Source organism: Oncorhynchus keta, chromosome 6 (genome assembly GCF_023373465.1).
Source record: "Oncorhynchus keta strain PuntledgeMale-10-30-2019 chromosome 6, Oket_V2, whole genome shotgun sequence".
NCBI lineage: Eukaryota > Metazoa > Chordata > Actinopteri > Salmoniformes > Salmonidae > Oncorhynchus > Oncorhynchus keta.
In genome coordinates, this window is record NC_068426.1 from 5,783,212 (window position 1) to 5,793,211 (window position 10,000).

Below are 10,000 nucleotides of genomic sequence, written 5' to 3' on the forward strand. Positions count from 1 at the left end.
ATTTCAAGGGTTTTCAAAAGACCTTGTGAGCACTAAAGTTATTTCAATAATATATCTGTGCAGATGCAATACTCTGAGGTAGACTGGGCTGTCTGTCCTCTCCTGTCCCAGAGGCAGAGCAGACACAGGAAACACTGAGGTAGAGGACTGTCTGTCCTCTCCTGTCCCAGCGGCAGAGTAGACACAGGAAACACTGAAATAGAGGGGGCTGTCTGTCCTCTCCTGTCCCAGAGGCAGAGTAGACACAGGAAACACTGAGGTAGACTGGGCTGTCTGTCCTCTCCTGTCCCAGCGGCAGAGTAGACACAGGAAACACTGAGGTAGACTGGGCTGTCTGTCCCTCTCCTGTCCCAGAGGCAGAGTAGACACAGGAAACACTGAGGTAGAGGGGACTGTCTGTCCTCTCCTGTCCCAGCGGCAGAGTAGACACAGGAAACACTGAGGTAGAGGGCTGTCTGTCCTCTCCTGTCCCAGCGGCAGAGTAGACACAGGAAACACTGAGGTAGAGGACTGTCTGTCCTCTCCTGTCCCAGCGGCAGAGTAGACACAGGAAACACTGAGGTAGACTGGGCTGTCTGTCCTCTCCTGTCCCAGAGGCAGAGCAGACACAGGAAACACTGAGGTAGACTGGGCTGTCTGTCCTCTCCTGTCCCAGAGGCAGAGTAGACACAGGAAACACTGAGGTAGACTGGGCTGTCTGTCCTCTCCTGTCCCAGAGGCAGAGTAGACACAGGAAACACTGAGGTAGACTGGGCTGTCTGTCCTCTCCTGTCCCAGAGGCAGAGCAGACACAGGAAACACTGAGGTAGACTGGGCTGTCTGTCCTCTCCTGTCCCAGAGGCAGAGCAGACACAGGAAACACTGAGGTAGAGGGACTGTCTGTCCTCTCCTGTCCCAGAGGCAGAGCAGACACAGGAAACACTGAGGTAGAGGGGACTGTCTGTCCTCTCCTGTCCCAGAGGCAGAGCAGACACAGGAAACACTGAGGTAGACTGGGCTGTCTGTCCTCTCCTGTCCCAGAGGCAGAGCAGACACAGGAAACACTGAGGTAGAGGGGACTGTCTGTCCTCTCCTGTCCCAGCGGCAGAGTAGACACAGGAAACACTGAGGTAGAGGACTGTCTGTCCTCTCCTGTCCCAGAGGCAGAGCAGACACAGGAAACACTGAGGTAGACTGGGCTGTCTGTCCTCTCCTGTCCCAGAGGCAGAGCAGACACAGGAAACACTGAGGTAGACTGGGCTGTCTGTCCTCTCCTGTCCCAGAGGCAGAGCAGACACAGGAAACACTGAGGTAGGGGACTGTCTGTCCTCTCCTGTCCCAGCGGCAGAGTAGACACAGGAAACACTGAGGTAGAGGACTGTCTGTCCTCTCCTGTCCCAGAGGCAGAGCAGACACAGGAAACACTGAGGTAGAGGACTGTCTGTCCTCTCCTGTCCCAGAGGCAGAGCAGACACAGGAAACACTGAGGTAGAGGACTGTCTGTCCTCTCCTGTCCCAGCGGCAGAGTAGACACAGGAAACACTGAGATAGAGGGGGCTGTCTGTCCTCTCCTGTCCCAGAGGCAGAGTAGACACAGGAAACACTGAGGTAGAGGACTGTCTGTCCTCTCCTGTCCCAGAGGCAGAGCAGACACAGGAAACACTGAGGTAGAGGGGACTGTCTGTCCTCTCCTGTCCCAGCGGCAGAGTAGACACAGGAAACACTGAGGTAGAGGACTGTCTGTCCTCTCCTGTCCCAGAGGCAGAGCAGACACAGGAAACACTGAGGTAGAGGGGACTGTCTGTCCTCTCCTGTCCCAGAGGCAGAGTAGACACAGGAAACACTGAGGTAGAGGGGACTGTCTGTCCTCTCCTGTCCCAGCGGCAGAGTAGACACAGGAAACACTGAGGTAGAGGACTGTCTGTCCTCTCCTGTCCCAGAGGCAGAGCAGACACAGGAAACACTGAGGTAGACTGGGCTGTCTGTCCTCTCCTGTCCCAGAGGCAGAGCAGACACAGGAAACACTGAGGTAGGGGACTGTCTGTCCTCTCCTGTCCCAGCGGCAGAGTAGACACAGGAAACACTGAGGTAGAGGACTGTCTGTCCTCTCCTGTCCCAGAGGCAGAGCAGACACAGGAAACACTGAGGTAGAGGACTGTCTGTCCTCTCCTGTCCCAGCGGCAGAGTAGACACAGGAAACACTGAGGTAGAGGACTGTCTGTCCTCTCCTGTCCCAGCGGCAGAGTAGACACAGGAAACACTGAGGTAGAGGACTGTCTGTCCTCTCCTGTCCCAGCGGCAGAGTAGACACAGGAAACACTGAGGTAGAGGGCTGTCTGTCCTCTCCTGTCCCAGCGGCAGAGTAGACACAGGAAACACTGAGGTAGAGGGGACTGTCTGTCCTCTCCTGTCCCAGAGGCAGAGCAGACACAGGAAACACTGAGGTAGACTGGGCTGTCTGTCCTCTCCTGTCCCAGAGGCAGAGCAGACACAGGAAACACTGAGGTAGAGGGCTGTCTGTCCTCTCCTGTCCCAGAGGCAGAGCAGACACAGGAAACACTGAGGTAGAGGACTGTCTGTCCTCTCCTGTCCCAGAGGCAGAGTAGACACAGGAAACACTGAGGTAGACTGGGCTGTCTGTCCTCTCCTGTCCCAGCGGCAGAGTAGACACAGGAAACACTGAGGTAGACTGGGCTGTCTGTCCTCTCCTGTCCCAGAGGCAGAGCAGACACAGGAAACACTGAGGTAGACTGGGCTGTCTGTCCTCTCCTGTCCCAGAGGCAGAGCAGACACAGGAAACATTGAAGGATACATTGTCTCTCATTACCTTCTCCAATTACTTCATTATCGTGAGGAGAACACTTCCTTTTAAAAACAACTTCCACCACCACAGGAACATGGTGACTTCACTGTTTTTTTGGGGTTCATTTCTGCAACTCACATATGATGTCCGACTAAGGCAAGGATATGTTCCATTTCATTTCATGTGAAAATCTTTCTGGACCCTTGTTACAGACCGGTTATCATACGTTAGGTTGTGGTAAAGACTCTCTGTTTCTCCTTTCTCTTCATCTGCAATACAGATAACCCCTTTTCCTGTCTCTATCAGGCCGTAAAATCTCAGGCAAGCCTTCCTTAACTCAAGAAGGAAATTCAGAGACACAGAAACAAGGCATTGTCTAGTAACTTTGTCCAGAGATGCAGGGAGTAGGAGGAGAGGGGTGGAGGAAGGGGGCGAGAGGGTTATGGGTGAGGAGGAGGGAGGAAGGGAGGGAGGAAGGAGAGAGAGATAGCAGAGGGTGGGAGAGTTTAGGGAGAGTGGAGAAAAGGGACAGGGACAGGGGTGGAGAGAGAGCAGAGGGTGGGAGAGTTTAGGTAGAGTGGAGAAAAGGGACAGGGGTGGAGAGAGAGCAGAGGGTGGGAGAGTTTAGGGAGAGTGGAGAACAGGGATAGGGACAGGGGTGGAGAGAGAGCAGAGGGTGGGAGAGTTTAGGGACAGTGGAGAACAGGGATAGGGACAGGGGTGGAGAGAGAGCAGAGGGTGGGAGAGTTTAGGGAGAGTGGAGAAAAGGGATAGGGACAGGGGTGGAGAGAGAGTAGAGGGTGGGAGAGTTTAGGGACAGTGGAGAACAGGGACAGGGGTGGAGAGAGAGCAGAGGGTGGGAGAGTTTAGGGACAGTGGAGAACAGGGACAGGGGTGGAGCGAGGACATGACAGGTAATCATCAGGAAGCCAGATTTCATTAGTTTTGGCAGAACTCCAAAGATACAGGCTTGGAAGGAACAGATTAGGCTGTTGTCTAAATGGGGACGTGCAGAGAGACGGGTGTAAGGAATGACCTTACACCCACTGAGGACAATACTGAAACAGTGTACGTGTGCGTGTGCATGATGTGAGTGTGTGGGAGTGTGTTCAGTTAGAACGTGGTTCAAATGATGGGTTAGAGAGAGAAGGAAACATAAAGCAGTGGGTTAGAGAGAGAAGTAAGCGTAAAGTAGTGGGTTACAGAAAGAAGGAAACATAAAGTAGTGGGTTAGAGAGAAAAGGAAGCGTAAAGTAGTGGGTTACGGAAAAAGAAAAGGAAAATAGTGGGTTAGACAGAGAGAGAGAGAGAGAGGGAGAGAGAGAGAGAGAAAAAAACACTGAAGTAGTTGGTTACAGAGAGAACCGTAAAGTAGTGGGTTACAGAGAGAAGGAAATGTAAAGTAGTGGGTTACAGAGATAACTGTAAAGTAGTGGGTTACAGAGAGAAGGAAATGTAAAGTAGCGGCTTAGAGAGATAAAACCGTAAAGTAGCGGGTGAGAGAGAGAGAACCGTATAGTAGTGGGTTAGAGGGAGAACCGTAAAGTAGTAGGTTAGAGAGATAAAACCATAAAGTAGCGGCTTAGAAATATAAAACCGTAAAGTAGTGGGTTAGAGAGATAAAACCATAAAGTAGCGGGTTAGAGAGATAAAACCATAAAGTAGTGGGTTAGAGAGAGAACCGTAAAGTAGCGGGTTAGAGAGATAAAACCATAAAGTAGTGGGTTAGAGAGATAAAACCATAAAGTAGTGGGTTAGAGAGATAAAACCATAAAGTAGCGGGTTAGAGGGAGAACCATAAAGTAGTGGGTTAGAGAGAGAGAACCGTAAAGTAGTGGGTTAGAGAGAGAAAACCATAAAGTAGTGGGTTAGAGAGATAAAACCATAAAGTAGTGGGTTAGAGAGATAAAACCATAAAGTAGCGGGTTAGAGGGAGAACCATAAAGTAGTGGGTTAGAGAGAGAGAACTGTAAAGTAGTGGGTTAGAGAGAGAGAACCATAAAGTAGTGGGTTAGATAGAGAACTGTAAAGTAGTGGGTTAGAGAGAGAACCGTAAAGTAGTGGGTTAGATAGAGAACTGGTAAGTAGTGGGTTAGAGGCAGAACCATAAAGTAGTGGGTTAGAGAGAGAAGCGTAAAGTAGTGGGTTCGATAGAGAGAAGCGTAAAGTAGTGGGTTAGAGAGAGAGAACCGTAAAGTAGTGGGTTAGAGAGAGAGAACCGTAAAGTAGTGGGTTAGAGAGAGAGAACCGTAAAGTAGTGGGTTAGATAGAGAGAAGCGTAAAGTAGTGGGTTAGAGAGAGAGAACCGTAAAGTAGTGGGTTAGAGAGAGAGAACCGTAAAGTAGTGGGTTAGAGAGAGAGAACCGTAAAGTAGTGGGTTAGAGAGAGAGAACCGTAAAGTAGTGGGTTAGAGAGAGAGAACCGTAAAGTAGTGGGTTAGAGAGAGAGAACCGTAAAGTAGTGGGTTAGAGAGATAGAACCGTAAAGTAGTGGGTTAGATAAAGAGAACCATAAAGTAGTGGGTTAGAGAGATAGAACCGTAAAGTAGTGGGTTAGATAGAGAGAAGCGTAAAGTAGTGGGTTAGAGAAGGAGAAACATAACATAGTGAGTTAGAGAGAGAATGGGACACATGAAAGGAGAAAAAAAAAATTATGTTTCATAGTGAACATGGCCGTCCCGAGAGACCCACAACGAGACAATTAAATTACAGTAAATTACATTCCCTGGTGGCGTGGAATGTTCCATTTACCGAAGCAGAACCTCTAACAATGGCAGGGACATGACATCTGGAATCACAAACTGGACATGTCCCCACTGTTCACCTTTTCAAGACTGTCGTCTTTGGAGAGGGTTTAGTAAGATGTTATTCTAACACACACACACACACACACACACACACACACACACACACACACACACACACACACACACACACACACACACACACACACACACACACACACACACACACACACACACACACACACACACACACACACACACACACACACACACACACACACACAGGAGAGTGTATATTCAGATGGTCTCAGTAAGGCAGTCATGATGGCCATGTTGTCCACTGCCGCCATTATCACACAGTGTAATGTTCTGTTATCATCGATAATAACATAAATGTCCCAACAGAACGTCTCGATCAATGACAACTATTCCTGACATGTAGTTTGAAGTCGGGCTAACAGAACTACTGCACTGCGTCAAAGCCGTGTGAGCTAAAAAAAACAACATTATTGGTCCATAGGTCAAGTTGTCAGGTAGTGTGGTGTTCACTTAAGTCAGGGCAGCCCAACCCTCTTCCTGGAGATCTACTGTCCTCTGACAGATCTCCAGGAAGAGGGTTGGACTGTAAACCTACAGGACTGTAAACCTTGAGGACTGTAAACCTACAGGACAGTAGATCTCCAGGTAGAGGGTTGGACTGTAAACCTACAGGACTGTAAACCTTGAGGACTGTAAACCTACAGGACAGTAGATCTCCAGGAAGAGGGTTGGACTGTAAAACCTACAGGACAGTCGATCTCCAGGAAGAGGGTTGGACTGTAAAACCTACAGGACAGTAGATCTCCAGGAAGAGGGTTGGACTGTAAAACCTACAGGACAGTAGATCTCCAGGAAGAGGGTTGGACTGTAAACCTACAGGACTGTAAACCTTGAGGACTGTAAACCTACAGGACAGTCGATCTCCAGGAAGAGGGTTGGACTGAAAACCTACAGGACAGTCGATCTCCAGGAAGAGGGTTGGAAACCTACAGGACAGTAGATCTATAGGAAGAGGGTTGGACTGAACCTACAGGACAGTAGATCTCCAGGAAGGGGTTGGACTGAACCTACAGGACAGTAGATCTATAGGAAGAGGGTTGGACTGAACCTACAGGACAGTAGATCTATAGGAAGAGGGTTGGACTGAACCTACAGGACAGTAGATCTCCAGGAAGAGGGTTGGACTGTAAACCTACAGGACAGTCGATCTCCAGGAAGAGGTTGGACTGAAACCTACAGGACAGTCGATCTCCAGGAAGAGGGTTGGACTGAAAACCTACAGGACAGTCGATCTCCAGGAAGAGGGTTGGACTGAACCTACAGGACAGTAGATCTCCAGGAAGAGGGTTGGACTGAACCTACAGGACAGTAGATCTCCAGGAAAAGGGTTGGGCTGTAAAACCTACAGGACAGTAGATCTCCAGGAAGAGGGTTGGACTGAACCTACAGGACAGTAGATCTCCAGGAAGAGGGTTGGACTGAACCTACAGGACAGTAGATCTCCAGGAAGAGGGTTGGACTGAACCTACAGGACAGTAGATCTCCAGGGCTGTAAACCTACAGGACAGTCGATCTCCAGGAAGAGGGTTGGGTAGCCCTGATTTAAAATGTTCTCTCACAGTCATCATCTATACCTTTAAACACCAATGTGATTTATACCAGTGTTATTACTGTAACACTGGACTAGGTGGAAAACGTCCATCCTATTGTGGTTATAGCAGCAACAAGTGGTTCTAACTGTTTATAACACTGTTACGAAACCCCTGTTGTGACAGGTGAACAGCTCCATCAACGTCAACTCGGTGGACGTGCCAGATATTGACCTGATGGCCACCAACGGAGTGATCCACGTTGTGAAGAACATTCTCTACCCCGGGGGTGAGTTACCCGTGTGTGTGTGTGTGTGTGTTTACTTGTGTGTGTGCTTGTGTGTGTGCTTGTGTGTGTGTGTGTGTGTGCGTGTGTGTTTACTTGTGTGTGTGTGTGTGTGTGTGTGTGTGTGTGTGTGTGTGTGTGTGTGTGTGTGTGTGTGTGTGTGTGTGTGTGTGTGTGTGTGTGTGTGTGTGTGTGTGTGTGTGTGTGTGTGTGTGTGTGTGTGTGTGTGTGTGTGTGTGTGTAAACACGTCTCTGTTTTCTCCAGACCTGCCTGTGGGTCGTGAGGACCTGCTGGTGTTGCTGAAAAGACTCATCAAGTACATCCAGATCAAGGTTTGTGTGTGTGTGTGTGTGTGTGTGGTTGTTTGTGTGTGTGTGTGGTTGTTTGTGTGTGTGTGTGTTTGCTGGACATTACCCCAACCTCTCATTTGTTGTTGTCGTGCTTGTTTGTGTTTTAGTATGTCTCTGGATTCTCCTACACCGAAATCCCCCTCACCTTCATCAGTAAGTTGATCATCATAATCATCATCATCATGATCATGACTGCCTTGATGTTTTCTGAACATTGATGTAATACGAGCTTGTTTTTTGTTGTTGCAGAGAGGACAGTCACCACGACAACAACCCACATCAGAGTAGAATCAGGTAAACCTCTTGTTCTTTATTGTCAATGTTGAAGCAGCATTTCTTTAAATGTAGTCCTATTACACTCCTGTATAATATCTCTAATCAGTCCTATTACACTCCTGTATAATATCTCTATTCAGTCCTATTACACTCCTGTATAATATCTCTAATCAGTCCTATTACACTCCTGTATAATATCTCTAATCAGTCCTATTACACTCCTGTATAATATCTCTAGTCAGTCCTATTACACTCCTGTATAATATCTCTAGTCAGTCCTATTACACTCCTGTATAATATCTCTAATCAGTCCTATTACACTCCTGTATAATATCTCTAATCAGTCCTATTACACTCCTGTATAATATCTCTAATCAGTCCTATTACACTCCTGTATAATATCTCTAGTCAGTCCTATTACACTCCTGTATAATATCTCTAGTCAGTCCTATTACACTCCTGTATAATATCTCTAATCAGTCCTATTACACTCCTGTATAATATCTCTAGTCAGTCCTATTACACTCCTGTATAATAACTACATTCAGTCCTATTACACTCCTATATAATATCTCTAGTCAGTCCTATTACACTCCTGTATAATATCTCTAGTCAGTCCTATTACACTCCTGTATAATATCTCTAGTCAGTCCTATTACACTCCTGTATACTATCTCTAGTCAGTCCTATTACACTCCTGTATAATATCTCTAATCAGTCCTATTACACTCCTGTATAATATCTCTAGTCAGTCCTATTACACTCCTGTATAATATCTCTAATCAGTCCTATTACACTCCTGTATAATATCTCTAGTCAGTCCTATTACACTCCTGTATACTATCTCTAGTCAGTCCTATTACACTCCTGTATAATATCTCTAATCAGTCCTATTACACTCCTGTATAATATCTCTAGTCAGTCCTATTACACTCCTGTATACTATCTCTAGTCAGTCCTATTACACTCCTGTATAATATCTCTAATCAGTCCTATTACACTCCTGTATAATATCTCTAGTCAGTCCTATTACACTCCTGTATACTATCTCTAGTCAGTCCTATTACACTCCTGTATAATATCTCTAGTCAGTCCTATTACACTCCTGTATAATATCTCTAGTCAGTCCTATTACACTCCTATATAATATCTCTAGTCAGTCCTATTACACTCCTATATAATATCTCTAGTCAGTCCTATTACACTCCTGTATAATATCCCCAGTCAGTCCTATTACACTCCTGTATAATATCTCTAGTCAGTCCTATTACACTCCTGTATAATATCTCTAGTCAGTCCTATTACACTCCTGTATAATATCTCTAGTCAGTCCTATTACACTCCTGTATAATATCTCTAGTCAGTCCTATTACACTCCTGTATAATAACTACATTCAGTCCTATTACACTCCTGTATAATATCTCTAGTCAGTCCTATTACTCCTGTATAATATCTCTAGTCAGTGTATAATATCTCTAGTCAGTCCTATTACACTCCTGTATAATATCTCTAGTCAGTCCTATTACACTCCTGTATAATATCTCTAGTCAGTCCTATTACACTCCTATATAATATCTCTAGTCAGTCCTATTACACTCCTGTATAATATCTCTAGTCAGTCCTATTACACTCCTGTATAATATCTCTAGTCAGTCCTATTACACTCCTGTATAATATCTCTAGTCAGTCCTATTACACTCCTGTATAATATCTCTAGTCAGTCCTATTACACTCCTGTATAATATCTCTAGTCAGTCCTATTACACTCCTGTATAATAACTACATTCAGTCCTATTACACTCCTGTATAATATCTCTAGTCAGTCCTATTACACTCCTGTATAATATCTCTAGTCAGTCCTATTACACTCCTGTATAATATCTCTAGTCAGTCCTATTACACTCCTGTATAATATCTCTAGTCAGTCCTATTA

At 46.4% G+C, this 10,000-nt stretch overlaps 1 protein-coding gene and 1 long non-coding RNA gene across 10 annotated transcripts in view; both read left to right on the forward strand.

Moving 5' to 3' along the window:
- Positions 1-2,308, forward strand: part of LOC127930642 (uncharacterized) — a 2,423-nt gene extending 115 nt beyond the window's left edge. Inside the window, exons 1-7 of one of the 8 annotated variants that reach the window (XR_008138591.1) lie at positions 343-382; positions 503-561; positions 745-866; positions 988-1,109; positions 1,647-1,827; positions 1,889-2,008; positions 2,127-2,293. This is a non-coding gene — a long non-coding RNA (uncharacterized LOC127930642). Of the gene's footprint in view, positions 140-219; positions 260-342; positions 383-502; positions 562-744; positions 867-987; positions 1,110-1,545; positions 2,009-2,067 lie in introns of those variants that run through there. The other 7 variants (XR_008138593.1, XR_008138594.1, XR_008138590.1 and 4 more) reach the window with 7 other exon arrangements.
- Positions 1-10,000, forward strand: part of LOC118385709 (periostin-like) — a 101,122-nt gene that overhangs the window by 64,460 nt on the left and 26,662 nt on the right. For both annotated transcript variants that reach the window (XM_052520347.1, XM_052520346.1), the window contains exons 14-17: positions 7,340-7,442; positions 7,705-7,772; positions 7,898-7,943; positions 8,040-8,084. In XM_052520347.1, coding sequence (XP_052376307.1) covers positions 7,340-7,442; positions 7,705-7,772; positions 7,898-7,943; positions 8,040-8,084 — 262 coding nt within the window. The remainder of the gene's footprint in view (positions 1-7,339; positions 7,443-7,704; positions 7,773-7,897; positions 7,944-8,039; positions 8,085-10,000) is intronic.